Source organism: Coprinopsis cinerea (genome assembly GCF_000182895.1).
Source record: "Coprinopsis cinerea okayama7#130 chromosome 5 map unlocalized cont3.5, whole genome shotgun sequence".
Taxonomy (NCBI): domain Eukaryota; kingdom Fungi; phylum Basidiomycota; class Agaricomycetes; order Agaricales; family Psathyrellaceae; genus Coprinopsis; species Coprinopsis cinerea.
In genome coordinates this window covers 1,532,484-1,559,174 of record NW_003307540.1, presented here as the reverse complement: position 1 = coordinate 1,559,174, position 26,691 = coordinate 1,532,484, and the positions used below count along the sequence as shown (strand labels likewise).

Genomic DNA, 26,691 nt, shown 5'->3' with positions numbered 1-26,691 from the left:
CTCCTCCCGGCGTCAAGAAAGCAAACTGGCAGCAATACTCACCTTGAGGGGGTCGTTAACTGTGATCACGGCGATGGCGACGCTGAATTTCTGTGTGGTGAACCTTATTTTCTGGAACTATAACGCTGTTCCCACGATCGGCATTTGCCGAATTCACCGTCTCTTTCCTTACGCCCTGTCAGAAAACTCGAGGCTGCATCTATATAATGACCATTCAAAATTTCTACTACTCTACTACGACGACCTAAAATCATGCTCTTGTTCCCGTACTCTTCTTCACCAGCTTCTCGAACGATACCTTTCCGCCAAAAATGTCTAACGAGCTGCAAGACCATTGGCAAGCGTCGGAGAAGCCTTATGGAGAGATGCCCTTACCTTCCATAAGTCAAATCGACTTTCCCCCCAGACAAACGGTTGACAAGGTCAAGATCGTTAAGATCTGTGATAATTGGTCACTGTGTTTGAAGCTCTCAGAAGGACGATCTATCTTACCCTTTGCACCCCCAGCATACGTTGTTGGGATCGTGACCCATTCGCCCAATTCTTGGATCATAGATTAGTCGCAATGTAGGATGGAAAAAAGGCCCTGACATACTTTCCACGAGGGCCTCGTCTATTCCCTGGCAAAGTCCTTCGACGTCGGCTGCATGGATTAAGAATTCGCTGGAGAAAAGTCGGGAGGGTGTCGGTGTTGACTTGAAATGCATGTGCGCACCTGCAATACTCTGACAAGAGATCGAGCGTCTCTGCGGAGGGAATGTAAGCACTCTTGAAGCTGTGACTGTCGGTTTTGGAACGTACCCTTGCATACCTCCATATCTGTTATATCTTGCCATTTATTCATAGCCACCAACCATTTTTCACCCCGTCGGCGACAACTACCATTGTCAGCATCGGGTCAGCACACCGTCTCTTCTCCGAGACTGTAAGCCGCACTACTCCACCTTACATCGACAACCAGATTTTCCTTTCCGATAGATTGTGACAGCCTCTGCAACCTCTCTAAAGAGAAGTTGCCATTAGGGAATAGATACGACGTTACGATAACCTGACTCCAAGTGTCAACCCCAGATAGTTGCCAGAGATAAATGCAACTCACCTTGCTGGCACCGGCGTCCAACCACTCCTGAGCATTCGTCTCGTTAATCCCTCCACCGATTTGCAGTCCCTCTAGGTCCGAAAGGGGTAAAAATGATTGAACCCTGGGATTAGGGATGAGGGCATACTAGGCCATGTCGCCAGCGCTTCCTTCGCTGCAGCATCGTTTCCCGGTCCAAGTTTGATAACATGTCCTCCTGTTAGATCGTGTAGTTTGTACAGTTCAGCAAATTGCCCAGCACTCTGCCTATCACCCAGCGATTTCTTGTCAATATGCTTCTTCTCGAGACTCAAGGCACAACAACGCACTCGGCAACAAAGTTCGTTCGCAGTGCGTCAGGCGACGAATCTGATAATGTCCCTCCGACGATTTGTTTCACTTGACCGTTGTGTAGATCGATGCACGGTCGGAACACGCTGCGACGTGAGGAGATCATGGTCGTTACCTGACAGAATGAGAGCGGTCGAGAAGGGGATTTGAATCAACTATGATCTCAGCAGAGGTAAATCGCGACCATGTGATCTCATTAAGAACGCGACTTCGGCTTTAGCATGCCTCGATCGCGTTTTCGGGCTCGGAGCCAAAGTTGGTCAGGCCAAAAGTACTGCGAGGCAAACAGATGAATAGATTCTGTGATATGATACACGGGCAAGACGATAGTCGTGACTCGTGAGAGATAGTCCGTGAAGTGCTGGTTAGTACTCGAGAGAGTTTTCCAAGATGCGAGTGAGATGTTCCCTTCCGTCCGCACCCGCTACGTCCCCTACTCCGGGGGCGAGATCCAAGACACGTCGCTGTGGTATAGTGCCATCCACTAGCATGTCTACATCGCTTGTTTTGTATCTGGAAGCGAACACACATTAGATCCTTGCTCAAGGGGACATGCTGTTCACATACCCGACGGCCTTCAACCCTCTGGGAACACCCAGGCCATCCAAAAAGCGAGCAATTGCTTCGTAGAGGTGAGCTCCAATCTCCCTGTCTGGGATCTTGGTGATACTGGGGTCCGAAAGGCTTACGCCATTGAAGATGGCTAAAGCTTCTCGATGGCGATCCGGTGACGACGGTGCGGTGAACTGGAAGACTATTATTCAGGCGATTAGCGTGAGTACGGTGGAAGTCGGATAAAGGCCTCAAACCTGCTGGTCCCGTCAAAGCAACACTGGAACAATGATCAGCTTTCGACGTTCCCGTTCTCTTTTTCAACAGGCATACCTGACACCATGAGGGATAATGGGCTTGTCGGTGACATAGCCAGGATGCTTGTACTTGGGACCTTTCTTGTTCAATCCTGAAATCTAATTGAGGGGTATGAGAAGATGAGACCCGAACAAACATCCGCATACACTTACAGGATAACTCATACCGTGGCAAAGATGAACACCTGCGTTGCCGAAACCGATCCCTGCAAACGAAGACGCGAGACTGCGAGAGAAAGTCAGCGTATGAAGAAGTGCGGTAACTGGAACAACTTACAGCATCTGTCGGCGCGCTTCTGGGTCGTCATGCTCCTTTGCCACACGAGGAAGGTGCTCCACGGTAGTTCGGAGTGCCCATAGGGAGAAGATATCGGCGACCGGGTTACTTCCCTGATAAGCTGGGCGAAGAATGGGGTTAGCCGGTCGAGGGAATCGCTCTGTGTATCTAGAAACACTTGTCAAAACATTGAGATATCTTCATGTTTGACATTCACCCACGGAATAGCTGTATAGCTCTCCAAGCTATGGAACAAGACATCCAAGCCAGCGCTAATTTGTACTGCGGTGGGACAACTTTCGGTATTGTGCACGTCCTGCAGGGAGGTTTAGCTTCAGTCGAAGCGCAGACTATTCGACTCAACAACGTACCACAATGCCGAGCACAGGTTTCAGAGCGCGATTGGCGATACCCGTCTTGAAAGACCTGGACGTGATATCCAGGATTGCCGTTCCTGTGGTTTCTGAACCAGTACCAGCGGTTGTGGGAACGGCAATGAGTGGACGAAGAGCTTGTTTGATAGGAGCGCCTTTGCCAATTGGAGCATTGATGAACTCCATGAGATCAGCATCCTTGTAAACGGTGAACCTGGGCAGTTCTAGTTAATTTGGAAAGCATGTCAAAGGTCAACGAGCGTACAAATTAGCTGCTTTTGCGGTGTCAATGACACTTCCACCGCCAACACTGGAGTCGAGGAACGAGAGATGTCAGAGAAGATGATGCGAGTTATGGGGGAAGAAGGCACGTACGCCAGGAAGTGACTAAAGTCGTGGTGCCTCGCCCAAGCAATAGCGTCTCTCCAGCTTTCTTCAGTTGGTTCCGCGACGACCCTGTCATAAACCTCAAAGGGAAGATCGGTTTCGGCTTCTAGTGCCGCGATAGCCTAGATAGGGGTCAGGTCGACATATGAAGTACAGGGCAAGTATTGGGCATTACAGCTTGCATTGGCTTCAGCTTAGCAACATTTGGGTCTGTCATTACTCCAACCTAGCAAAGGTTTAGACTCGGTTAGACTATATTGGTCTGTGACGCACCTTTCGAGCCTTCATGTTCTTGAGGTCCATGCCGACTTCTTTGGTTACCCCGTCACCGAACCGTAAATTGGAGGCCGCCACCTGTGAGAGTCAATAAGCACAAGGACAGAATGTAGGACGCAAGGATGAACGGACCTCGAAAGCATACTCCCTCTCGATAGAGGGTACGGGTGTCGCGAAGTTGCGCAACTGGGATATGGCCTGAAGTTGGGTATGTGGGTGGACATGGGAATGACCGTGGCAGGGACAGCAGGTGTGTTGAGAGGCGTTTATGAGACGCAAGATAGATCTTCTCGAAGCAGAGGCCATTGGTAGAGCGAGTCCAGCGAATGGTCCTGGAACTTACTTATACCTTTCCCCACACTAAGCTCCGGCCCGCATCAATTCCCGACCTGGGGCAAACGCGGGAGCCAATTACTCCTTTTGGTGACAGCTGGCAACAGCGAACAGAGGAGATCGCTGTTAGAGACGATGAGCAAGGGGGTACATTTCCAGAAGGAGGACGAGGATAAAGCCTAAATAATAATTTGTGATTGCCAAGCAGAAATGAGGGAAAGTGGATGAAGTGGACTTGATGTCTTGACGCAAACAACAAACATTTTGGGTTTAGGCGATTCGGATTTGTCGAAGGATTGCTTGCTCTCACCGTCCACGACGGGGCTCAGCAGCCGTGCCATTCCCTCTACTACTATCTATTTACTAACTAAAGTCCGTCTTCTGCCTTGCATTCCGCTCTTTCACTGGCCTTTCGGTTATGAAATTCGCTCGTCACTTCGTCCTCGCCGTCGTGGCGGCGGCGACAACGTCTTCGGCATTCAGAACGACAATACGGAAACAGCACAAACAACTCTCTACTCATCCCCTTCAACGTCGCGCCCCTCAGTCCACCAATGGTCAGGTCACAGCAGATCCTGGAGACGGAGAAAATTCATTCGATATCGAGTACGCCCTCCCTTCATATTCATCGCGCACGACCTCACCCTTTACCACTCCAGGTCGGTCCATGACTTGCTTTACCTTGCAGACGTACGTTCCCTGTTCTCAGGCTGCCCTCTAATATCACTCACAAGCTCTCTAGATAACCGTAGGAGGTGTTGGTGGGTCTTCTTCCTTCTCATGGCCTCGTTTCCTGTGCTGAAGGCCTCTGCCGGAAGACTACTCCGTTCAACTCGACACTGGCTCTTCGGACTTGTTCATTAAAGGTCCAAATGGTTCTCCTATACCCGGGACGGAAGCAACAGTATGTTTGTCCCTCTTTCTCGTGCCTATGGTTCTGACACACGATACAGCGGCTACTTCACAACATGAGCGTGAGCCTTATCTGCCAAAGCCGGCGACCTTGTCACTCACGCTTGCACTGTAGTATGCTATTGGATGGGCTGCAGGACACATCGCCTATGCTCCTGTAACCTTTGTCGGGTATTGTGTTTTTCCTCGTTCTCAAGGAGGCTGTCTCTAACCACCTTCAAGTATCACAGCACCGAGACAAGCCTTTCTGGACGCCGACAGTGCTTACAATCCAGCGCTTGGCCTTGGTGCTGATGGTGTAGTCGGCCTTGGCTTCAACCGCTTGTCATCCATCGACCACGAACTCAATAAGACCGGGGCGACCTCAGGCCGCAGCCTACTCTACAACTTATTCGATGCCAACCCTGAAGAACCCAACTTCATTGCCTTCGCACTCCACCGGGATATAGATGGAGAGGACGAGGACGAAGTGGAAGGAAGCTTTGCCATTGGTTCGTACATTCGTTTATCTCATCTGTCACTCATTATTTACGTCCCTGCAGGTGAATTCGAGCCAGAATATACTGCGATCCTCGGAAATGCCCCAATACCCACTTGGCCGCCTCGTAATCCCTATCGCTGGAACGTTCTTCTCGACGCCCTCATCGTCAATGACACCATTACGCCTGGGACAACCAAGATCGTAGGTGCCCCCAGCAACAAGGCTGTGGTCTTACTTGACAGCGGAGCATCATACACGTATGTCGGGAAAGAATCCCCATGTTTTATAATAGCGTTGACACATTGCTTGCAGGTACGCCCCGCCGGAGATTTGTGAAGCTATCTATGGAAACGTTCCAGGCGCTTCATTTGATGCCGCCGTTGGTGCATGGATCGTTCCATGCGATCAAGAGGTCAATATGGCCCTGCAAATTGGGTACGTTGCCTCCCTGTCACGGCACGCGCAAAGCTGAACTCTTGCCAAAGTGGACAAGTCTTCCCCGTACATCCTCTCGACGTGGTCATGCCTAGAAACCCTACTAACAAGGACGTTTGTATCGGTACCTTCCTCCCTCAGATCCTTGGAGATGGATGGGACTTGTACGTAGTCAACTTTGTGGACGCCATTCTACTTAATTCACTGACACTTTCATGTAGTGATTGGTTGATTGGCGACAACTTCTTGCGATCGGTCTATTCCATCTATGACTTTGGCGACTTTGACGCTGAAGGAAAAATGGGCGATCCTTATGTCAAGCTACTCGCACTCGTCGAACCGGACGCCGCATCGATAACTTTCCACAACCAACGCGGAGGCGAACCCAGGAGTGGCATCAAGTTTGTCGGATTGGACGGTGTCTCTGTCGCACCTTCCTTCGCCATTTCGACCGACATTTCTGAATCTCTCGAAATGATTGGAAAGTTCATGCCTGCCATGCTTGCAGTGGTAGCCTTCAATGCACTCGTTATTGTCGTGGGATCTATCATCTGGCTCGTCATGTTCATCAAGAAACGAAGGAGGAGAGCCTTCGCAAGGACGCCACGAGCCCGAGGTGGGGGAAGCACCCGGCCAAACAGCACGAGACCCAACAGTTACATCGCCGGTATAGAGGTGCAGCCGCCGTCGGTCCACGCGTACGAGCCCGTCTCAATGGCGCTCACAGAAGACACCTTCGTACCGCCGTCACCCGCCTTCCATGGATATGGAGGCGGTAATGGCAAATTACAACCGGGCGAACGGCCCAAGTCCGTTGCTTGATGCCTGTGACGAACACACTTACACCACTTTCTACCTACCCATCATGCTCACGAATCTAGTGTATCTTACTTATGGACTTAGACCCCCTGGGCTCTGGCTGTTGTTTAATCGTTATTGTCGTTAGTTGTTAGTCGCCGGACATTTGAATATATCCATTCCTTGCTTTCGTTTCGAATCTGCTACATGCTTTGAAAGCGGAGGCTTGGGGGTTTATTCAACTATTCGCGGTAAAAATGGAACTAGGTTGCTTTCAAAAATGCAGGTCGACTAGTGAATTATCTACTGTAAATTCTAGAATGTGTATAGTCGAGAACCATTAAGTTCTGTGTACTGTAGTGTGGGTGGAAGAGTTCAAATTTAAAGTCGGAGCCTTCGCTTATTTCCCTTTGAAGGTTCCCGATCGAGAGTGGTTGGTGTATAGCCGCCCCCTTCATTACCACCGCCGGCGCCCGTTTTATCAAATTCCTCCCTACACTGCGATGCAAACGCACGCCATTTGGCAAGCTCGGCCGGCACACACTCGTCCTTGTATGTCGTTAGAATTTGGACTGATTCAGTAACGGCGCTGGCCAGCTTAGATCCATAGAACGAGTTATTCTTGGCTTCTTTTTTGTGTTGGGAGGATCGTGTCGTGATGTGGTCGATGCCGATGTGTTGGAGGATACGGAGGCATTGCTGGATGTAGCGCAGTTGTCGTGTTGAGAGTGCCGTACGCATCATGGCAGACATAGCCTCTGCCGAAGGGACGAGAGTTTGGGTGGTACGTTTGCGTGGTTTGGGTGGAGCCGAGTCGGGGGAAGGTGTTTCGATAAAGTCAATAGGTGAATAGCCGGTCATTAGCTCGAAAGCGCTGAGGGCAGAGGTCCAATCGGAAGCCTTCCAACAGGCTGTGAGGACCAAGTTGTAGGTGGACATGGCAGGGCGAATGTGAGCACCATGGCCAGAGTGTTCCCGTCGCAGCATCCACTCCAGGTATCCCAAGGACGCGTTACCCAAATCGCTGTCGGGGGTCTTGGACCGTGCTTTCAGTATTTCCTCCATGTGGGGACGATCTATGATTGATAGGCCACCATGAGCTTCTGGGCGCTCCTTGACCTGTTGGAGGAGTTGTAGGCTTGTCGAATGACACCCGGCGTCATCGCAAAGGTTTAGGATGGTTCCAAATGTCGCACGAGTGAGAGGGTGTAACCCGACACCTGCGTTACTTGGATCTCTTGATAGGCCAAAGTATTCCTGCGCAATCTGGAATGCGAGTTCGTGATCTTCGGTGGAGCCTCTCGACAGCGCCGAGATCGCCGTGGTGGCCACGAAAGCATCAGGTAATTTGGAGGGGTCCTGCTTGGATGCCTTTCCGAGCTGTGTCCACAATTGTCTGGCGTCAGCGGCGACAGTCGCCTCCCACTGCTCAGGCGGTGTGATGCCCTTGGCTACGAGGACACGGCGCATGTTTGCGATTGCGTGGAAGGTGGCGGCATAGACAGTCGCGTCCGGGGAGAACGGACCATCTTTGTCAAGCGACTTGAACACGTCAAGGATTTCGTCGTACTCGCCGTTATCGCCAAGGATTTTGATGTATGCAGCGAGCGGCGTGGACATAATGTCTTTGCTTGTAGGCTCATGCTTTTTGAGAGATGTGATGTGACGTTGGAAAGCATCGTAAAGAAGTCGGGCGTTTGAAAGCTGTTGCGTGTGGGACGACCATTCTTCGATCTTGGACAGACCCGTGAACATGGTCTGAAATGTTCTGGTGGTTGGGCTGAACCCACGTCGCTTCATCTAAGAAGTGTGAGTGAGACATGCGGCTGTCAACACGAGGGGAGTGTGGGACTCACATCGACGTAAAGTTTGTACGCCAGTTGAAAGCGCCGGTTTTTGAGCGCTTCCCATATCATGGTGTTCCAGACAGGTGTGTTCATCGCGTCTCGAGGAGAGTTCTTTAGCATGGCTACGGCGTCATCGACCTTTCCAGCTTGGCATAGGGCCCTCAGCCTTTTAGCTAGGATGTAGGGATCGAGCAATTTGATTTCTTTGGACTCTGTGGGGGTGCCAGCGCCAGTCTTGGCTTTGCCCTTTTCTGCTGCTTTTTGAAGGCCCTGCCGTCTGATATAGCGCGGAAGATGAGCTTCAATGACTTCATCCCGCGCCTGAGCAGCCTTTGTCGAAGCAGGCCTAGAGTTCCTTGGTGTACAAGGGGATGAGCTGGTCGAGGGCGTCGCCAACGATGGTCTCGCGCTCAGCGATGCGAGCGAGGATAGTCGGTGTCCATTGGACGGTGACCAATTGGGTACTGCGTTCAGATGCAGGTGTTGACGCAAATTCTGGCGCGCAGCCGTGTCTAGTCGCGAGAGCATTGGTGGAAGGTGGTGGTGACGGTCAAGAATTTGGAAGTTCCTCGGCATCAATTGTCGATCAAAAAAAGTTGACCCGCACCCCGCACGGCGCAGTTAACCTTAGCTTGTTTCCACCATCGAAATACTAGGACAATAATGTCTTTACTTTCAGAGGGGCCCTCTATTTTATCCGACCCTTGGCAACGCCTCGGTGCTCATTCTCAGACCTCGGGCTCTCTAAGCAAAGCTTCGCCTCAAACTCGGAATACTCTCGTCTTCCACCACGTTCTACCCCACCCGTTGCGAAGGCTCATGAGAGTTCTTATTACCACGCGGACAATCCACGCTTAACCCCCGACCCCCACGCCTCTTCTCGTTATTGTTGTCGACGTCAGTCCAGTCGCGATCGTCGAGATGATCCTTCTAGCCTCACTAGGATTGTATGCTCTCGTTCTCTTTTCGACCTTAAGACTCGTACATGGTCTTCCAGCTTTGAACTCTTTCTTTGGAAGAGGCTTGTCAGGTCAAATCGTTGTGGGCGTCACCCCGATCGAGGCCATAGCCACCGTCAATCGTGAAAGCCATTATGCACCTGCCCAAACCAGACATCTCACCAGGGAACCAGGTCGGTGCACTGTCCCTCCGACCATTGTAGTCTATCAACAGTCTCAACTCAACTCTTCATCAGGGACCATTGGAAACCTTACGATACTCCCGAATGACAGGATGCCAGTGCTCTACTACTTGACGAAGGAGACCTTATGGCAATATGTCAACGAAACCACGATCTTGCCGGTCAATGTACACAATGTGACCGAATCGGCGCTCAAATATCGACATCCGCCGTTCCAGCTCGTCATTGGAAGGAAGATTGAGGGCATTCGAGGCTCGTGGAGGTTTGCGGGAAGCATGCTCTATTACGAATTCCCTGGGAAGGAGGAAACTCAGGGATTGTTCTTCAAGTGCGAGCCATCCTCCGGCTTCTCCGGGGTATTCATGTTCTATCAACAGTATGTCGCCCACCTGTTTGCATCTCTTCAGTTGGTTTCTGATTTTGCCATCGTCCTTATAGACGAGAAGAACCAATAGGATGCGAACCCTTCACTCTACACAGCTTCATCCCGGACGACCGACGATAAATAATAATGCAATTCCCGCGTACTGTATCTGTATCTACATCAACAACTATTGGACTTTTTGCTTGCGAGAAATGGAGAGGCTGATCCTGGGAAGCAGGATGGCAGCGCTGAACAATGTGAAGAAGACACCGGCCACGGAGATCGCCTTGCGAATGTGGGAGAAGAAGGGTACTTTGTAGGTAACCTGAAAGGAAAGGTCAGCGCCGTGCGGGCATCCTGGAATAACAATGGACCCACATATATCTCTCGTGCATGCTTGACGGTGAGGTCTCTATACTCCAACGTAATGGAAGGTCGACCTACGGTGTCAAGATAGGTGACATGGGTGCCGGTAGATACGGATTCGGGAGGGAATGGCGTGGCGAATTGAACATCACTACAGAATTCCAGGATTCAGATACGGTTCTAGAGATCAATCCATGAACACGACTTACGTTGCGCCTTCGGGCAGGATAATCTTGAGCTCCTCATGGTTGACGACGGACCCTGGAACCGGGGTCAAAATTGGAACCTCCAGGGTGTACACTCCGGTCTTTTTGTCATAACTGACGGAGCTCTCGAGCGGTGCGTCCCAACCAAGAGTGAAGCTATAATTCCATCCACCGAGAAGAGGATAACGTGGTCTCAGTTCCAAGACGCTGTGTTGAACCCGTTGTGAGCCCTTAGGCGCCAGAGGAGCGACTCGGAGCTTAGACGTCGATACATTGCCGATCTGATCGTAGTAGTAGGCGTCCCGAATACCTGCCGGAAGGCTGAGCTGCAAAGCAGGAAGCATATGAGGAGCCGGTTTCTTCTGGTATGATTGCTTTTGGTGTTCGAAGCGAGAGAAATGTCCCTTCAACCTACAAACGGTCAGAACTATTCCATCGGTCACAGATACAGGTGCACTCACTTGGGTCCAGCGTTGTGCAACGTTATCTCATCTTGGGTGTTGATGTTGGCGCCCCAATGGCTAACTTCAACGGCCCGCTTGAGGTCCAAAATCTCAATGACAGGTTGCTCATGGTGGTAGTGAACAACGACCGTTTGTTGGTATTCTTGAATGAAGTTCACATTTGTCGAAGCGGGAATGTTGTTGTATGGACCGTAGACGATAGTAGCGCCTGACTTGGTTGCCACAGAATCCGAGGTGAAAGGCTCGATACCGACAGGTTCAGTGAAGGACACAATTCGAGGAACCATTGCCCTGTCGAAAGGTTAGACGGGCAGAATAAGTGCAATAGTATAGGCCATTACCTGATCTTCGAACGTTGAACAACAGACGAGTAGGGACTGAGGACAAACAGTTCAGTCGCGTATTTCAGTTTCTGTTCCTCGCCCTGGGCTGCGGTTGCCGGCCATGGGTACGTTGCATGGGTTTGAACGGTCTCGAAAACAAGGTTCAGAGTCTTGTTAGTCGAGAGAGCTTTGGGAAGCGTGACATCAATTAAAGAGTAGCCCCTGGTTTATAGTCAGTTATCTGTTGAATTCGACCGGATGAATACTGACTTCTCGACGCGCTCCTTGATGTCCAGGGGTTTATCCTGACCCTTAATCTTGGCCTCTAACCAGCTGGTCTTTGCTCTATCACCAGCACCCAAGGCAACAGTGTAGGTCTTCACATTGTTCTCCAAAGCTCGAACCGCGTATGTTGTCGTGACGTGTACCACCGATCCGCCGAGTTCAACAGTGCGCACAATAGCCGTGTTTTCAAATGCAGGCCCAGCCAGCACTGCGGATGTCGACCAGAGAAGGAGAAGTAAAGGAACGGACGCCCATTGGAATGGCATCGTGGATAGAGGTGAAGCAACAAATCAATTCAACGGCCAAACTCATAACCTCTGAATCTGATGCCCTCGTTCCCGCGCGACGTGTCATTGGCGGGTTCTATTTATAGAAGTCTCTCTCACAAATTTGGAACCGGGCCAAGTTGAGAGCAAAGCCATACGGGCGAATTATATCGAATTATTAACGAGATACAAACTATCGAAACTACCAGGTCCACCCTCGAGAGGGGTTGCGCAAGGGGATGTCCTCTCTGAGATGCATATGAGGAGAAACGGCCTTCTTGAGCTTTTTCTTGAACTCTTCGGCCTTCTTTTCTTCGATTGACTTGCCGTACGACAGGACAACAGTCATCTTGGCGTTGTTCTTGATACGAATACCATAGTGACCCCGACCTCTGGGTTCCACTTGTTTCGGTGGTCGTGGGCCCTTGGTCACCCATGCCTGAGCTGAACAGGATGTTAAATCGAAATGTCAGAACTTGTGCATGTCACTGGACTCACAGACAACCAAGCGCGAGGGGTCCAACTTCTTGTAACGAATGGCATGGTCCTTGGCCGTGCAAAGCATGTTCATTATCCGCCTACCAGCTCTCTTTTCGCTGAATTGCATTTGCAAGATGGCATAGTCGATAGGCTTGGAAGAAATTTGGTTGGCAAGCATGTTTAGTTTCCTATGGGAGATCTTGAAGTTGGCGGTCGAGTATTTGTGCTGCAAAAGATGCGTCAATCGTTCAGTAGCTTCGGCCAGCGGGGCAAGATACATACAAAGGCGGCCCGCTCCTTCTGTTTCTCTTTCACCACCACTTCTGCTTTCTTCGTGATAGCTTGCGGCAGCGTTTCGAAAACACTGGTGGTCCCTTGAGCACGAGCAGCCTGTTTGGCTGCAGCGACCTCCTTCTCGGACGCCTTCTCGTTCACGCCAGGGGCCAGCTTCTCTCTGACCCAGTTAACAGGACTCCATGCTGAGGCACTAAGGGGACGTGAATAAGAGCATTCGTTCATCCGCCACGCAAACCACGTACAACCGGGACGAGGAGGCAACGTTGTTCAAAAGCGATTTCCTGCCCAAAGCTGCGCTGTAGTCAGTAGCCTATCCAAGTTATAAGAGTAATTTCTCACCTGGGCGTACATAGCTCTGCATCCTCGACGCGGTCCAAAGAGAGAGGCGCCGGTACTTCTGCGTCACGTCGAAGTGTGGTGGTGAACGGAAGAATTTACAAAGTATCCGCGACTCCCGTCACGGTGTCACGTGTTCCCGGCACTCCCAGACTCGTCTTAACTACTCAGTTGCCTCTACAATCACACACCCTTCAGGCTCTGGGCGTTCAAACCTACAATGTTTGGGACAATATTCCAGGTCTCTCTGTTGCTCATTAACGCCATCGCTATTCTTAACGAGGATCGTTTCCTTGCCAGAAGTGCGTAACACGTATGCATTGCTTGCTATGTATCCCAGTCTAATGAGCGTCTGCACTAGTTGGCTGGAGTTCTTCGTCGCGACAAATACGGGACCCAAATACTGGATTCCAACAGGGATATGACCAGAATGGATATGGAGGACAAGCAGGAGCACCAGGCGAATTGAGCATGAAAGCAAGGATGATTGACCTCATTAGTGCGGTGCGGACGCTTATGCGCAGTACGTGTTCTTTCTCTTGATAGTACAGCCTGGAAGAGCTTAACAATACGCTACAGTACCCCTCATCGCTATCAATACACTGGTCATACTGTATGAAATAGTATGGGGATGAGGATATATCAAGCGTTCCTGCTTCCAACCGTCTTGTCGCCATATACACCCAGCATGTCCCCTGACTCCTGCACCTCGCTCGTCGCCTTTACAACCCTGCTCGTCGAATGTCAGAGGCTGTTCAGCCGCCGATATTCTTCCTCGATTTGGTCAACGAAATTCTGAACACTATGGCCGTTCTGTGGTACTTATCGGTCAAAGCTGCATCGTGGGCATGGCTCACACGACTTCGCACCTCGCATTCCTTCCACGTTCCATCATGGACGCAGATCTTTCGCCCACTAATCAACACCGTGCAGCTTTTCCTGGAACAAGATTGGCTCCCAAACACGTCGGCGGTTGCATGTGACCCTAGACTCACTGAATGTTGAACTCGTTGCCCAAATGAATGCTGTCCTTCAATAGTTGCAGCCCTTCTTCCCCTCTGCCATCCTTTCCGGCACATTGAGCAGCTCCGCTACCTTCCCAATCTATCTCTGCTGCCTTTGCACAAGTTGAAACGGTTTCAGGCAAGCCAATTTTGTCCTTCCCGTGATAGTTTCCACATTGGACGAATGCCCACCATTTGGAAAAGGGGTTATATTTCGCTGCGCAGAGTTGCTGAGTGTTGGCCGCGCATTCCACGGCGCCGTGGAGACATTTCACGCCGTCAGGCTGGGAAGGGTCGATTCTACGGAGACGTTACCATATAATGTTATTCATCGCCGAAGAACGCTTACCGAGCAACAAAGACTAAGGATAGCTCGACCTTGTCTCCCACAACCCCAAGGACCTCGTCGAAAACGCTCTCGCAGAGGAGAGCGTCTGGACAGCGACTCATGACACCCAGATGCACTGGCACCATCACATCGCCTAGTATGACAGAATCGGGTCCTCCCAAATGGGATTCCTGAACGCTGAATAGCGGCGGGGTTTTCAGGGCGAGTACCACGGAGCTCGAGAATACTGAAAGCAGTGACGATACTAGGGAAATGCGCATGTTGTCAACGGTTGGGAGCAGAGATTGTTGCGTCGGATACCGGACATTAGTCTGCTGTCTGACACTAATTACAACCATTCCAATGGGAGATGGCGTCATTGTATCATACTAATTTGTAAGGCCAGAATATTTCTACTGAAACCTAATTAAAAAGTGGTAGCTCTGTCCACGGTGAGAAATGCCCACTGAGAAAGTTTTAAACCCACGGTGTACTTCTTTGAGAGAACGAACGGAAGGCCAAGAACAGAATGAGACGTTCCGCACGGAGCCACAGGCGCCTACTACGTCGCCGTCGGAGTTGGTCACCGTCTCACACCGTAGGGAAACGCCGTCCAGACCGAAACGACGCTGGGCATGGAACCCCATTCATCTTTAATGCTTTGCATCCTCCCATATAGAATTCGCCTCTTGGTCTGACTGCGGAGGGGTAAAATATTGACAACGTGAATGGAAGGCTATACGACACGCCGTTAGACAGACAATTCAAATCGGGGAGAATTGTCCAGGTAAGGACATACCATCTATCGCTCGTTGTCTGATGATCTTTTCCACTGTCCGTTCATTTCGTATCTGGTTGCGCTATAGCATTGCAAAGATGAAAAAAGCTCATTAGCGCGACTAGTTCATGAACACATGGGATGTAACAATCAAACCTTGACTTCTTCCGCATAGCTTGTCGCCTGTGCTCGACGTTGCTCCGCTGGGTTGTCACTTCGTTCTGCCAGGTCCTTGTTTTCTGCTATTGATTCATCGACAACGGAGACGCAGTAGTTGATCAACTGAGTCCTCCTCTTCCAATTGCCTATTGGAAAAGATGGGGTTAGACTCGGAGACGCTCGAAAGAGGAAGAACATGATGTCCTCACCCATGAGTTCCCTCCAGACGGCAATACAGGCCTGATTTTGAATACTGTCAGGCCCTGGCGATGTCCGTTCACGTTCTTGATCTCTAATAAACGCTTGAGCCCGATTGAGTCGCATAGTTATGCCATCATCGAGCTTTCTATATTCCTTTAGTATAGCTGAGGGAGGGAAGATGTTTCGTCAAGCCACCTGTAGCGGCAATGATGGAATGGAACGCATACATTTGAATAGAGATAAGTCATTGCAAGTTGCTGGTGTAATTCGGACGGTCTGCGTCTCGCTTGAAGGGCTTTGAAGGGCTATAGAGCCCAACTGAGGATTTCTCGACGACATTTGAGGTGGAAGCAGTCGTGCTGCTCAGGATTCCGTGCCGCACCCGGCATGATTGCTTGGGTGTGATTTCAGACTCCGGACTTGCCCCCATCATTTCTTGGGCGCTTGCCTCGGTGACCATGTGGCCACGCAAAGTCCATGAAGCCGAGATTGAACATTGTCGTTTTGGGTTTGTGAAACCCCTGTGGAATCTGACCATGGCCGAGAACACCACGGAGTAAGATTGGGATCTTTTTTTCTCGCAACGCACGAGATTTTCAGTCCGAGCCAGGCTTGGGATGCCCCTCGCACCCAAAACGCGCACGGGTATTTTACTCGGCTGAACAACACCCACACCCGACACTGTGCGCTCCGACGTGCTCGGCCAGCGCAACTTCAGAGTCTGCATCGCCTGATATCACCCTCACCTCGAGCAGCGGAGACGGCTCAGTTGTCCCCCTCCGACGACCGACCTCGCCGTTCGAAGCGCTTGATAGTACCAGTGGTTTTCATCGGACTTGAGTGTGCTCCATGACAAAGGTTCTGATTTATGTCACGGTGGTTGTATGGTTAAGTGACAGGCTTTGGGAACACATGGAAGGTACTTGGTCGCTCCTGATCAGCCTCCGCCAAAGTGGAAAACGACAACCATCTGATCAAATTCATCGCTTGGGAGCTTTCCCAGCGCCGCACACGAGTGCTGCCGAGGCTTCTTTTCCAAGAGTACAAAGGACAGTCAAAGAACCTTGCATATTACAGGGCGAAGAGAAAGAATTGGAGCATTCGCTTCGGTGAACACTTTCAGCTTGAGAGTTTTGCCTCGAGATGCAGGATAACTCGGGAAAAGGTTGGCAAACCGGCAGAGTCGCCATATGGCGCTAAACGGTTGGACGGGGATCCTGGGGTTCTTTGTCCATCAGCGCTGTGCAGAAGTCTTTCCTACGTCAGCCACAACCGTCTAGAAGACCGTGGAAACCAAAGCCAAGACGAGTTATTTTGAAAAGGGATGAAGGGGCGGGAGAATATTGGACCACAGAGGGTCTGTCCCAAAGTACGACGGTAGTATACAGAGACATGGTATTACACAAAAACGACTTCGATAACCCCGAAGTGCCCGACGTTTGAGGATTGATAAATAAGTAATAATTGATAGCGTAACTGAACATTGTGAAAAAGGTGACGTGGACGAAAGGGCATTTCAGTCATCTATGTTTTGACAAGCAAATGCTGAATCTCGTCAAATGCGATCTTACGCCGAGCCTTCTTCACAACCTTGTCAGGGTGAGCAACGCCGATATGCTTGTGGCGTCGGGCGGGGTCACTGAAACAAGCGTCGCAGTGGTCACATTTGATGGATTTCTCAAAGGTGCTGCGGATCTTCGTCAATGGGATGGAGCTTGAGAAAGGCCACAAGGTACTCACTGCACTGAACGGATGTGAATATCCAGGGAAGTTTTCTGAAAGGGAGAAGGCCACTCAGTTCGGGTGTTGATTTACCGGACAGGACGAGGACTCACCTGTGGAAACGGTTTTTGACATGTTGGGCATACGTGAGGTCTGGGCGATTGCTCAGCAACGGGAAAAGATAGCCAAGGAGAGCAGGACACGACTCACTTCTTGGCCAGATGCACGGACTCGACGTGCCGTTTGGCGAGCTGCTTCTTGCCAGTGTAATTGCAGAATTGATCGTTGTCTTTCTTCCACCGACATGTAAACATCACAGGTCCTGTACCGTTAACTCGCCCAGCTTTCTCGACATGGTCTTCCCAGTTGGGGCTGGGAGGGTTGTTATTATTGCCGTTGTTGTTGGGTCGGTAAGGATCTGGTTGGCTGGTGTCGCGATAGGACACTGTTGATGTACTGGGTTGTGGGAAAGCAGGACGCAGTCCAAGGCTTTGACGGTCATACCGGGATTCGTCAGTGCCAAAGGAATGAGACCTGTAGTAGACAGGTGGTGCATTATGACGACGATTCAGCAGTAAACACGTCCGTGGATATGGGTCTCGATGCACTGAAGCATAGCTGTCACTGTGGAATTTGTGTTAGCTGTCTACATGTAGACGTTATTGTCGGGTGTGGACCTACTCAGAGTCGGATTCGATGGATGAAGACCGACGACGGGGCGAGTGCTCGTGGCCAGGGTGGGGCTGTGGGGGTCTTTCGATGAAGCGTGGAAGCTCGCGTTCATTCTGGTATGGCGAGCAGTGGGCACTGGACGGTGCAGAGTCTGGAGATGGGGCAGAAGCGTCTACCATCATGCGCCACTCAGGTTCGTCGTCTCTGGTCCTAGTGCTCGAGGAGCGGTGACTTATGGGTGGAGAAGGAGAATAATGTCCAGAGGAGACGGCACGGGGTGCGGGAGGAGGCCCTGGAAGTGGTTGTTCCAAGCCAAGATCGCGAATTCGGGCATCGAGGGCTGACCCGCCGCTACAGCCGTGTTTGTCAGATGTTTGTTTTCGTCATAATGCGAAGAATGGACCCTACTTGGAAGGTAGACGGCCGCTGCAGAAGTCCCTCAACGAGGGTAAGAGAGGCTTGGAAGATTCAACGTCTGACATTAAACCGTCGTGGTCGGATGGTGAGGACGCTCTGTCGTTAGAGGAAGGTCAACATTGTTCCCGTCAAAGGAGGTTCTCAGGGACAGTTACCTGGAAAGACTCGGGCGAGTTGAAATGTCGTCACTCTCACGGGAAAGACTCCCTGGGTTTTTTAAAATAATTGTCAGTAGCCTGGAGCAAGTAAAGGGTGGATATGACATACTTTGACCATTGGATTGACTGATAATGAAGGAGGATGATATTAGAGTGAAAGGATCAAAGGTACAAAGAGGAGAGCGTACCTGGGAGAGTGGACGGGAGAGGAGGTGGGCATGGCGTCAGATGGGCGTTTTGGCAGAGTTAATCGGGGTGAGAGAGGGAGCTTTTATTGAGGGTAGGATCTTAATCCGGGATTGCCAGGTGAGTGTCCACTGTGTTGACTGAAGGAGAAAAACAGATCTCAGATCGCAAGGAACCGCACACAGACCGGGTCTCATCAAAGCAGCCGCTGCTAAAAACAGATAAAAACTCCCAACACCCTCCTAACCCTGATTCGAACAGAATGCGATGTTTGGCCTTTGTTCTTCGGGATTGTCCAAGCAAAAAGAGTTATACATCTCTTGATCTAATGTTTCCACTGGCCGCGCACACAATCCTTGACTACACAGTCGTCCTACTGGTCCCCGAGCTTACATCCACAGACGCTCAGAGCAAGGGGGTGTATCATATCCTGCAATTAACGATACACCTAACGTCACATTCAAAATAATACAGTTACACAGCCAGAAAAACTAGTGGGATTCTGAATAAAGTCATCAAATGAAGATGCCTCAAGCTATGATGGAACCCAACTCACACAACAACATCCCTTGTCAAGAATACCAGTGAAGCCGTGCGTCGAGAGCTACGAAAATGATATCGGCTGGAAGGACGTCCCACTGCCCCCAGAGTCTTGCAAGGCCATTTCACTCCAATCCTCTTCCTCAGCTATGCCCTCCGCCGCTGAAGACGGAGGTGGATGGTTTGGCCCTCTAGAGCGCTGAAAGGTCAACACACTGTCCGACATGGATTTGCGTGATGATGCCCGAAGTGGCTTGATGATTCTGGTGGACTGGACTATGTTTGGAACGGCGTCAAGCTTCATCTCATGACCATGATTATCGACAGCGACTTCATCGGTGTCTTCTTGATCTGAACAAGAACGATCGCGCTTTCTCGGCGGGTCCGGGGTTTTGGCACCCATAGACGCTGAAGCGGTCGAGTATACATCCCGTAAGGTGTCGTTCGCCGAGCGGAATATCGAGTTGGACGAGGCGGATTTGGAAAACGATGAATGATGCGACGGAGGTTGGATGTACCCTTGCGACACGTCTAGTAGTGGACATTTGTCAAAGACGATCCAGCGGGTTCCAAGGAGAACGCTTACTTCGTCGTACCCGCGCACCCAGGTTCCTCAATTGCAGAGCGAGATCTGGAGGGGTACTGGTCCAAGTCAGCACTTGTGCAACCACCAAGGATAGAAATCTGTCCAGGCAGTCTGCAACAAGAGTTACCTGCTCGGTAAGGAGTTGTCAACATGCAAAGATTGGTGAGCGGCTATGCTAAGCAGGCGCTTGTTTTCAGGTTCCATTTGGCGATGGTCAAGGCACTGGACAAGGGCCTCTCGGGAACTTGTACACTGTGCCATTGCCAATTCCTGCTCCGACGTCGGGCCGTAAAGGTCACGTGTACGTATATCCGGGTTCCTTTACATCGAGCGCTCAGCGCCATAGACGAGACGACGACTACCGTTATCGTCGGTATTGTATAGATTACAGCTAGTCTGGGACATATATATGAAGGAACTGAGGCAGAATAAGGAAGGAAGGCCATTGTCGGGAGAAATGGAGGGGTTATGCCAGGTTTGGAGCGGATTTGATGGACCGCTTTGGAACTTGGACCTGAACGAGCTTGTTTCGTGCTCGCAGTCGAAAGCGAATGGCCAAAGCCCTTCTCTTTCTCTTTCTTTTCTCGTTTCTGAACTCTTTAAACGCCCAATCTATTTCCACAAACACTCCCCTTCCCCCTTTGCAATGGATTAGGCTCGACGGTTTTCAAGGCCCAGCACCGCCCCCTCTCCGCGATGCTGCTCTGGGTTATGATGAGGATACGTTCGTCTATTTTCTTTGCTGTTCTGCTCAATAATGCTCACAATTCTCGCAGCCGCAATCTCATAGTATTTGGAGGGGAATCTCAAGGAGGTTTCGTCCAGTCCAGCACTTTTCTGTGCGTCTGATATCTTTGCTTACGTCCGTGGACATGGAAGGCTAATTCTATTCAGTTTGAATCTGGACACCCTGACATGGTCTATTCCTTCGCCACCGGGTGGCCTCGATGCAACACCGGCTGCGCGTAGCTCAGCAGTTTCGGGAGTCGATTTCGCAGCGAGCAAGTAGGTCGCCACACTGCACCGGCAATGGTCCACGATACTAATGATAGCGCCGCCATAGCCGACATGCCTTTATAGTTATCGGTGGAAAGGGTGCAAACGACGCTGCTTTATCCGATGCATGGGTAAGTCTCCAGTGTATAATTATTCGCAGAACAACGGTATTTATAAATACAAGGCGTTCGACTTCACCAACCACTTTTGGTCACAGATAGACATACCACCTGCCAGCGGTCCTGCACCCAGATGGGGGTCGTCTGGGGGAATCGATACTCGCATTGCACCTGTTCAAGATAGCGTCGTTCCCGGTCCCAACAACACCTTCTACCTCGCCGGTGGGTCAGACAAGGACAGGATATACCCTCTCTCCGATGTCTGGCGGCTCAAGATCTCCGGAACACTGTCGGCCAACCTACCGGGAGCTATTCGTGGTAGCTGGGAGAGAGTGGAACTAGATGAAGAATTGCCAGGGAGAGAACGTCAGGGAGGGGCTGTCGTTGGATATTCGATTGTATCCAGCGGGGGCTGCAACGTCGATGTCAACGACGAGGACGACGACCCAACCTGCGCCCAACAAGATTCTTATGTTATCGATTCTCAAACCAGGTCATCGATCTCTCCTGCTCCCTGTCCTCCACCGCGTTTGGATCCGGTCCTCATACCCAACATGAATGGAAACTCTTCTCGGTTTGCCTCCCAAGTCTTCCTGACACTCGGCACGACCAACACTTCACTCTGGGATGACGATGGAGGTTTGCACAAAGGGGAAATTGTGAGTTAATTTTTCTCTTCGTGACCGAACTTCTGAACGACCATATTTTAGGATGTCCTCGACGTGAGTACCGGTACATGGAGCCGAATCATCCCTGCTGGTCATTCAGGGCCATCAGGGGAGGTTTCCTACCCAACCCCAAGAGAAGGTGCCGCTGTTTTTGCTTCTAACCGCGGCCTAGTAGGTTCCGCCCGGGATGGAGTCGCAGATACCCTTGTGCGTCTATTTTTTTGTAACCTAGAAATAACCGTTTTAACCCAGAACACAACCCCTACACAGATCTTTGGCGGGCGGGATTCAACAGGAAGATATCTGTCAGAAGTATGGCTGCTGCGCTCATATTCGGCTGCCATTACTTCCTCCTTTGCAACTTGGCACGGATTCGGCGATGGCAATCTGCAGTCTGGTATCGACGCATCAGGTTCAGGCGTTACCCTAGAATACCTCCAACGTTGCGCTACGATGAAGGAGCCATCACAGCCGGGACAAGGAGGAGACCAAGGGGGAGATAAGCCAGATTCACCCAATTCTCCATCCACGCAGGAATTTGACACCGACCTATACCACAAACTACTCTCACCACTCTCACTTGCCCTCCTCTTTCTTTCCGCATTTCTCTTTCGTTTCTTTGATCTTTCCTTTCACGGTTCCACATCACAAAGACTTTATACTCTTTTCCTTCTCTCTTTTACAATCGCCTCATACACGCTGGGCATCGCTGGTTTTGTGCTGGGATTCACATCCCTGTCTTTTATCACCTCAGATAGGGAGGAACGCTCCGCGCCTCACCTAACGACAAGTCATGGGCTCATCTCCCTGGTCTTCTTTGCCTTGCTCTACGCCGCAACCCCCGTGATCTTACTCTGTTCTTATCTATCCCGTCAGCCGAAGCAGACACTGTCAGATACGCAGAGCCAGGCTTCGGCTTTGCGCAACCTTTCCCCCTCACCCACAGAGAAGACGGAACCCATCCGGCGGGAATCGAGTCACTCTCCTTCCCCCAGTGGACTTTACTCCCCTCCAATGTCACCTCGCTCTCAATCAGCGATACTTCAGTCCACGTCCAACCCACCGCGGCGAAGTCTTGAAGCGTTGTCTACAGATGGGGAATCCATCATGTCCGGAAGTCCTCGTCGGGGATTCGAAGTCCTGAATAGACCCGCTCGGACGAGGAAACACAGCGAGACTTGGTCGACATCACTAGGCCATGGTTCTCCCCCGCCTCTTCCATCTTCCCGAAGCCTCGGAGAGATCGACTGGTTATTGCGAAGGAGGAGCGTTAATGCAGTGGTGAGTGTACCCTTAGTCTTCCGTATGCGATTGGGTGAGATGTGTATTTACGATTGATATCCAGGGTGAACTTGATTATGCCTTGAGTGTTGCCCACAACGCACAGCGAGCAAGCATTGCGACCTCAGACGCACTACACCTCACCCCGCCGCCTCCGATTAACCATCAACCACAGCGCCCACCCGCACTGGACATGTCGGCCTATTTCGTCGCCCAGATCGGCTTTCTTGGTCTGAACATCATGACACTGATCGCTCTTTGGAAACATGCACCAAAAGCGGTTTTCGTTGTCTTTGTTCTTTGGGTGATTATCATTTACTTGGTCGCCCTTTTCGTTCCTCAGCGCTTTAGCACGGAGGAGTTCCTTCTTTCGAAGCTGAAACGTCAAGCAACACCATCGCCACCACCGCCTGAAGCGGGTCCAACTTCAAGCCCCTTGCCGCATGCAACAGAATTGCAGGCGCCAATCCGCCCACTGGGCCCATATCTGCATCAGCCACCTTTTCTCCGAACAGTTCCAGCAGATCCTGTCTACAACATTTCGGACGATCCCAGAAGCGTGGAAGGCGACGATGACGACGATGATATCGATGATGAAACTCGCCAACGAATGATAGAAGAGGAAATGGACCGGAGAGAAGTATCTATTGTCACTGTACCGAAGCGCAAACTGTGGGTGGCCAACCCATCGTAGCAGTGACATTCGCCCACACGGGCATCTCGTTGGTCTCCAGAATTACATTACTAGACAATCAGGACTACTGTATTGGTTGTACTAATCAAGTTGGATATATGCGAACCGTGCTATTCGGAATGGTATGGTATGCAAGAGAGTCCCTTGAAAGAAGAATGAAAGGAAAGAGCGTGTAGAATGCAAACATAAGAAGGAGCGTGTGTATAAGAAAATTATGTTCCGAGGGGTATTCTGTATTCAGCCCTCACTGTTGGTCCCCGTCCACAACCACATCACGTCGCCATTTGTCGACGCTCAGGAATTTGTTCTCGTCGTGCATTGGCGGTGGTGATGGTATGGGCATAGGCGGCTGCATCATCGCCATAGGGTTCATCATTGCAGGAGCGAAGAACGGGGGAGTCATCATCGGAGGAGCGTTGAAAAACATGCTGTTCTGGAACTGGGCCTGCATCATCATTTGGTTATGCTGTTGCTGAGCGAGAAGGTTATACTGAGTTCGTCGTTGTTGCTCTGGGTGGAAGGCTAGCGGTTTGTCATCGTCGTCGACGTTCGAGGCATTAGCCATCATCAACCTTGAGGCTCGAATGCCAAGAGGTTGACTGTCCTCATCATCCGACTGAGATTGACCAACTCCAGGTTTGTCAAAATCAATATCGATCATAGGCGACTTGGACTTGCTCTCCTGAATTACTCGTGCCAAAGGCTTGTCCTCGTCGTCCGATTCTGCCATCATCCTGGTAGCCCTTTGCTTAGCTGCTGCCAAAGGAAGGTCCTCCTCGCTGTCGGACTGGCCTCGACGGTAATTCGCCGCTTTGGCTTGCGATGGATTGCGAAGCCCGACCCCGGTCGTCCTGACTGGGCCAGCCGGCCGTTCATCCTCGGAATCAGATAGCCACGCTGCGGCGCTGGGTTCCTTGCGGGAGGGCAACGGTGCACCTTCCTCGTCAGTGTCCTCATCTTCATCATCGTCATCGTCTTCTTCGACCTGCTGGGCCTTTCGCGCAGTGACAGGCTGAACGTCGGGTAGCGTTGGCGGCTCTGCAGGGACGTGAACATCTAGATCGACCGGAGGAACGTCCTCTTCTGGGGGAGTTGGAACATCGTCCATGCCATCCCTTGGCGGGGCATTCTTCTTTCTCAGCTTCTTCTTGTTCCTTCGCTTCTCCGCCCTAAGCCTAGCTTCTTCCTCTTCCCGTTTCCTCCTCTTCTCCTCTTCGATCCTCTCCTCCTCCTGTATCAACCTCAACTTGGCCATCTCCTGTTCCCAAAGCGTGTCCACACCGAATACCGACTTGTTTTTGGGAATGCGATCTGGGTTTTGGGGTTCTTGGTGATGCTTCGATTCCTCGTCGAAGGAAAGGAACGGCTTCATGTGAGAAGAGCCGCGTCTTTCCAAGCCGGTGCTTTGTCCACCCTGAGAGCCGTAAGAACTTTGTCGTTGGGTTCCTGGCTTCTGACTGAGGCTAGCAGGATCAATAAGCGTGCTTGTCCTGTTCGATTCGCGTGCCATCATAGTTGGACGCTGGTCTCCAGTGAACACACTTCGAAGGCAATAAGTGGAAGGGAAGATCCTACGGACTCGAGGACATACCGTTGCTTGCTTCGCATTTGCGCCTTCCTCGTCTCCAAATCATCAATCAGGCTCTTGCCATACAGTTTCCCCGCAGGCCTTGTAGGTCGACCCTGATTAGCTCCAAAGAACATTTGCTCCTCGTCAATCTCCGGGGGTTCAAACTCAATCTGCTCTCCATCGTTCTGTGCCCGGGGAGGAATTCCGCCAGGCCCAGTCGCTGCAGCATGGCCGATTAAAGTGTCGCGGAAGATCTTCTGTGCCATAGATAGGTCGGCTGTTGGGTTCGGAATGAAAGAGTTGGATGGGTTTGGTACGGCATCAAGGTTGGTAGACAATCGGCGAGAGGTCCTAGCCCCTGGGGGAAGTGGAGGCCCGTCTCGAGACAGCTGAAACCCATCGCGAACAATGTTGGGTTGTGAAGCGTCAGGTCCGGTGGACTGAAGTGGGCTAGGCATCACAAGAACCTTGGGACGTAATAACTCAACGACAGAGTAAGGTCGGTTTTGGTTAAACGAGTTGCGGGATTTGATAGACTCAGCGTCTTCATTGTCTAGTAATTGCCGTGTGCCGAAAGAAGCCATGGATGTAGTGCGTACGTGGGCCGCCTTGGGATCAAAACGAGAGGTGACAGTCGGGGCACGCAAAGCGAATGGGTTATCCGACTCCTGCGGCTGCTGATCCACGCCAATTGTGCCTTGGGACATGGAGCGAGGTCGCAACTCCCCGGCGTCATCTAGCACATTTCGTGACCCAAAGCTTGCTCGTGAATGCGAACGAGGCGGGTAGATATCCTCTGCTACTTCAGCAAACCCGTCGCCGGGGGTCCCGGGCGTCATTGGGCGGGGTGAAGGGAAGGGGACGGTGCCGTTGGGACTCTGAAGAAGCATTGAGGACTGGGAAGCGGCACGGCGTCGATGAAGTGTGCCGCCCGCCCCTGCATCTTCTGGAAAATCCAAACGGGACGACGTAGATTGGCGTCGCATAATCAGCGTGCTTGCAGACCTGGAATGAGCTACAGCGTTTGACGCCTCACCCACTTCTTGGGGACCGCCTGAGATGGTACGGGAACGGACTGGGACAGATCCTTGCTTCTCCTTCCCCTTCTTCGACCTCTCTGCCTTCTCCTTAGGTATGAAGGCATCAAGCCCCCATGAAGACAAGTCGACTTCCATTTCCGACGGCGGCTCGTCCCCATCGTCGTCGTACTCTGAATTCCCATCCGCGCCGAAGGGGTTTCTCAGGGCGTCTAGCGAGCCTCTGGAAGCTCTTGACCGCCTCGTATCGGCAATGGATTCTCTACCATTCTGCGTTGCAGTCAGATAGTTGCTCGATTTGCGGGCTGAGAGGTCTGGTCGGGCGGCAGGGTTGCGCCTTAGATGAGCAAAGATAGCGCTCTCTTGAGCTGAGCGTCTTGGGGCATCTGGGTCCTCTGAATCGTTGTCGTATTCTGTCCGTGACATTGCTGTCAGTCGCCGGGTCTCTATGATGAGGTGACAGTTTACCAATGAGTGCAGCTGCCAGCTGCAACCGGGAGAAGGCTGCTGGCATTGTGGGCAGCCGCTGCGTGCTGGGACTGGTCGTTTATTCCGCAGAACAAGGAGAATGCCAGGGCGACGATGAGCAATGGTGGCAAGAACGATGTCCGGCTAACTGCCAGCCTTGA

At 51.4% G+C, this 26,691-nt stretch overlaps 13 protein-coding genes across 13 annotated transcripts; 4 read left to right on the top strand and 9 right to left on the bottom strand.

Annotated features, from left to right (window-relative positions):
* Positions 1 to 250: 250 nt before the first annotated feature.
* CC1G_00302 (N-(5'-phospho-D-ribosylformimino)-5) lies at positions 251 to 1,535 on the bottom strand (the record flags this gene model as incomplete). The annotated part of the gene is made up of 10 exons (XM_001837114.2): positions 251 to 323; positions 376 to 439; positions 493 to 543; positions 596 to 663; positions 716 to 746; positions 802 to 878; positions 945 to 1,048; positions 1,100 to 1,170; positions 1,227 to 1,345; positions 1,408 to 1,535. 10 exons carry the CDS (start codon positions 1,533 to 1,535, stop codon positions 251 to 253), a joined length of 786 nt encoding a protein of 261 aa, XP_001837166.2.
* A 259-nt stretch (positions 1,536 to 1,794) lies between these two features.
* CC1G_00301 (alcohol dehydrogenase) lies at positions 1,795 to 3,918 on the bottom strand (the record flags this gene model as incomplete). Its single annotated transcript, XM_001837113.1, has 13 exons — positions 1,795 to 1,942; positions 1,997 to 2,183; positions 2,239 to 2,261; positions 2,315 to 2,397; positions 2,452 to 2,524; positions 2,576 to 2,743; positions 2,797 to 2,891; positions 2,947 to 3,163; positions 3,215 to 3,259; positions 3,325 to 3,458; positions 3,512 to 3,562; positions 3,610 to 3,690; positions 3,745 to 3,918. The coding sequence occupies 13 exons, from the start codon at positions 3,916 to 3,918 to the stop codon at positions 1,795 to 1,797; spliced, it is 1,479 nt and encodes a 492-aa protein (XP_001837165.1).
* A 445-nt stretch (positions 3,919 to 4,363) lies between these two features.
* On the top strand, positions 4,364 to 6,595 carry CC1G_00300 (hypothetical protein; the record flags this gene model as incomplete). The annotated part of the gene is made up of 11 exons (XM_001837112.1): positions 4,364 to 4,551; positions 4,605 to 4,635; positions 4,688 to 4,706; positions 4,764 to 4,849; positions 4,899 to 4,919; positions 4,973 to 5,028; positions 5,080 to 5,348; positions 5,400 to 5,595; positions 5,651 to 5,773; positions 5,824 to 5,937; positions 5,995 to 6,595. 11 exons carry the CDS (start codon positions 4,364 to 4,366, stop codon positions 6,593 to 6,595), a joined length of 1,704 nt encoding a protein of 567 aa, XP_001837164.1.
* Positions 6,596 to 6,952: 357 nt separating this feature from the next.
* Positions 6,953 to 8,946, bottom strand: CC1G_00299 (hypothetical protein; the record flags this gene model as incomplete). The annotated part of the gene is made up of 2 exons (XM_001837111.1): positions 6,953 to 8,371; positions 8,428 to 8,946. 2 exons carry the CDS (start codon positions 8,944 to 8,946, stop codon positions 6,953 to 6,955), a joined length of 1,938 nt encoding a protein of 645 aa, XP_001837163.1.
* Positions 8,947 to 9,511: 565 nt separating this feature from the next.
* Positions 9,512 to 10,014, top strand: CC1G_00298 (hypothetical protein; the record flags this gene model as incomplete). The annotated part of the gene is made up of 2 exons (XM_001837110.2): positions 9,512 to 9,554; positions 9,614 to 10,014. 2 exons carry the CDS (start codon positions 9,512 to 9,514, stop codon positions 10,012 to 10,014), a joined length of 444 nt encoding a protein of 147 aa, XP_001837162.2.
* Positions 10,015 to 10,110: 96 nt separating this feature from the next.
* On the bottom strand, positions 10,111 to 11,833 carry CC1G_00297 (oligosaccharyltransferase alpha subunit; the record flags this gene model as incomplete). The annotated part of the gene is made up of 6 exons (XM_001837109.1): positions 10,111 to 10,248; positions 10,302 to 10,440; positions 10,499 to 10,906; positions 10,957 to 11,250; positions 11,301 to 11,504; positions 11,553 to 11,833. The coding sequence occupies 6 exons, from the start codon at positions 11,831 to 11,833 to the stop codon at positions 10,111 to 10,113; spliced, it is 1,464 nt and encodes a 487-aa protein (XP_001837161.1).
* Positions 11,834 to 12,035: 202 nt separating this feature from the next.
* On the bottom strand, positions 12,036 to 12,971 carry CC1G_00296 (50S ribosomal protein L22; the record flags this gene model as incomplete). The annotated part of the gene is made up of 5 exons (XM_001837108.1): positions 12,036 to 12,277; positions 12,332 to 12,539; positions 12,596 to 12,800; positions 12,853 to 12,920; positions 12,960 to 12,971. 5 exons carry the CDS (start codon positions 12,969 to 12,971, stop codon positions 12,036 to 12,038), a joined length of 735 nt encoding a protein of 244 aa, XP_001837160.1.
* Positions 12,972 to 13,166: 195 nt separating this feature from the next.
* Positions 13,167 to 13,565, top strand: CC1G_14626 (hypothetical protein; the record flags this gene model as incomplete). The annotated part of the gene is made up of 3 exons (XM_002911149.1): positions 13,167 to 13,248; positions 13,308 to 13,469; positions 13,498 to 13,565. The coding sequence occupies 3 exons, from the start codon at positions 13,167 to 13,169 to the stop codon at positions 13,563 to 13,565; spliced, it is 312 nt and encodes a 103-aa protein (XP_002911195.1).
* Positions 13,566 to 13,602: 37 nt separating this feature from the next.
* On the bottom strand, positions 13,603 to 14,578 carry CC1G_00295 (hypothetical protein). Its single transcript, XM_001837107.2, has 4 exons — positions 14,300 to 14,578; positions 13,942 to 14,250; positions 13,816 to 13,885; positions 13,603 to 13,759 (listed from the first exon to the last, which is right to left on the bottom strand). Exons 1-4 carry the CDS (start codon positions 14,557 to 14,559, stop codon positions 13,691 to 13,693), a joined length of 708 nt encoding a protein of 235 aa, XP_001837159.2. The 5' UTR covers positions 14,560 to 14,578; the 3' UTR covers positions 13,603 to 13,690.
* A 65-nt stretch (positions 14,579 to 14,643) lies between these two features.
* Positions 14,644 to 15,753, bottom strand: CC1G_00294 (hypothetical protein). Its single transcript, XM_001837106.2, has 5 exons — positions 15,644 to 15,753; positions 15,425 to 15,580; positions 15,213 to 15,361; positions 15,078 to 15,138; positions 14,644 to 15,014 (listed from the first exon to the last, which is right to left on the bottom strand). Exons 2-5 carry the CDS (start codon positions 15,537 to 15,539, stop codon positions 14,932 to 14,934), a joined length of 408 nt encoding a protein of 135 aa, XP_001837158.2. The 5' UTR covers positions 15,540 to 15,580; positions 15,644 to 15,753; the 3' UTR covers positions 14,644 to 14,931.
* A 1,187-nt stretch (positions 15,754 to 16,940) lies between these two features.
* Positions 16,941 to 18,605, bottom strand: CC1G_00293 (hypothetical protein; the record flags this gene model as incomplete). The annotated part of the gene is made up of 9 exons (XM_001837105.2): positions 16,941 to 17,103; positions 17,157 to 17,191; positions 17,252 to 17,291; positions 17,349 to 17,762; positions 17,820 to 18,161; positions 18,219 to 18,323; positions 18,383 to 18,434; positions 18,495 to 18,511; positions 18,574 to 18,605. 9 exons carry the CDS (start codon positions 18,603 to 18,605, stop codon positions 16,941 to 16,943), a joined length of 1,200 nt encoding a protein of 399 aa, XP_001837157.2.
* A 1,643-nt stretch (positions 18,606 to 20,248) lies between these two features.
* Positions 20,249 to 23,548, top strand: CC1G_00292 (hypothetical protein; the record flags this gene model as incomplete). The annotated part of the gene is made up of 8 exons (XM_001837104.2): positions 20,249 to 20,421; positions 20,474 to 20,536; positions 20,592 to 20,702; positions 20,761 to 20,824; positions 20,878 to 21,471; positions 21,523 to 21,687; positions 21,751 to 22,761; positions 22,826 to 23,548. The coding sequence occupies 8 exons, from the start codon at positions 20,249 to 20,251 to the stop codon at positions 23,453 to 23,455; spliced, it is 2,811 nt and encodes a 936-aa protein (XP_001837156.2). The 3' UTR covers positions 23,456 to 23,548.
* Positions 23,549 to 23,699: 151 nt separating this feature from the next.
* Positions 23,700 to 26,576, bottom strand: CC1G_00291 (hypothetical protein; the record flags this gene model as incomplete). Its single annotated transcript, XM_001837103.2, has 3 exons — positions 23,700 to 24,996; positions 25,047 to 26,475; positions 26,531 to 26,576. The coding sequence occupies 3 exons, from the start codon at positions 26,574 to 26,576 to the stop codon at positions 23,700 to 23,702; spliced, it is 2,772 nt and encodes a 923-aa protein (XP_001837155.2).
* Between the last annotated feature and the right edge of the window lie 115 nt (positions 26,577 to 26,691).

Bases quoted from the DNA above. Each gene is read 5' to 3' on its own strand.
- CC1G_00294 (XM_001837106.2), bottom strand. From the start codon at position 15,539: ATGCGACTCAATCGGGCTCAAGCGTTTATTAGAGATCAAGAACGTGAA. The intron at 15,139-15,212 runs GTTTGATTGTTA...GCAATGCTATAG, and splicing joins GCTATGCGGAAGAAGTCAAG to CGCAACCAGATACGAAATGA. The intron at 15,015-15,077 runs GTATGTCCTTAC...CGTGTCGTATAG, and splicing joins CAGACAACGAGCGATAGATG to CCTTCCATTCACGTTGTCAA.
- CC1G_00295 (XM_001837107.2), bottom strand. From the start codon at position 14,559: ATGCGCATTTCCCTAGTATCGTCACTGCTTTCAGTATTCTCGAGCTCC. The intron at 14,251-14,299 runs GTAAGCGTTCTT...ACGTCTCCGTAG, and splicing joins TCCTTAGTCTTTGTTGCTCG to AATCGACCCTTCCCAGCCTG. The intron at 13,886-13,941 runs GTGAGTCTAGGG...ATCTTGTTCCAG, and splicing joins GGCAACGAGTTCAACATTCA to GAAAAGCTGCACGGTGTTGA.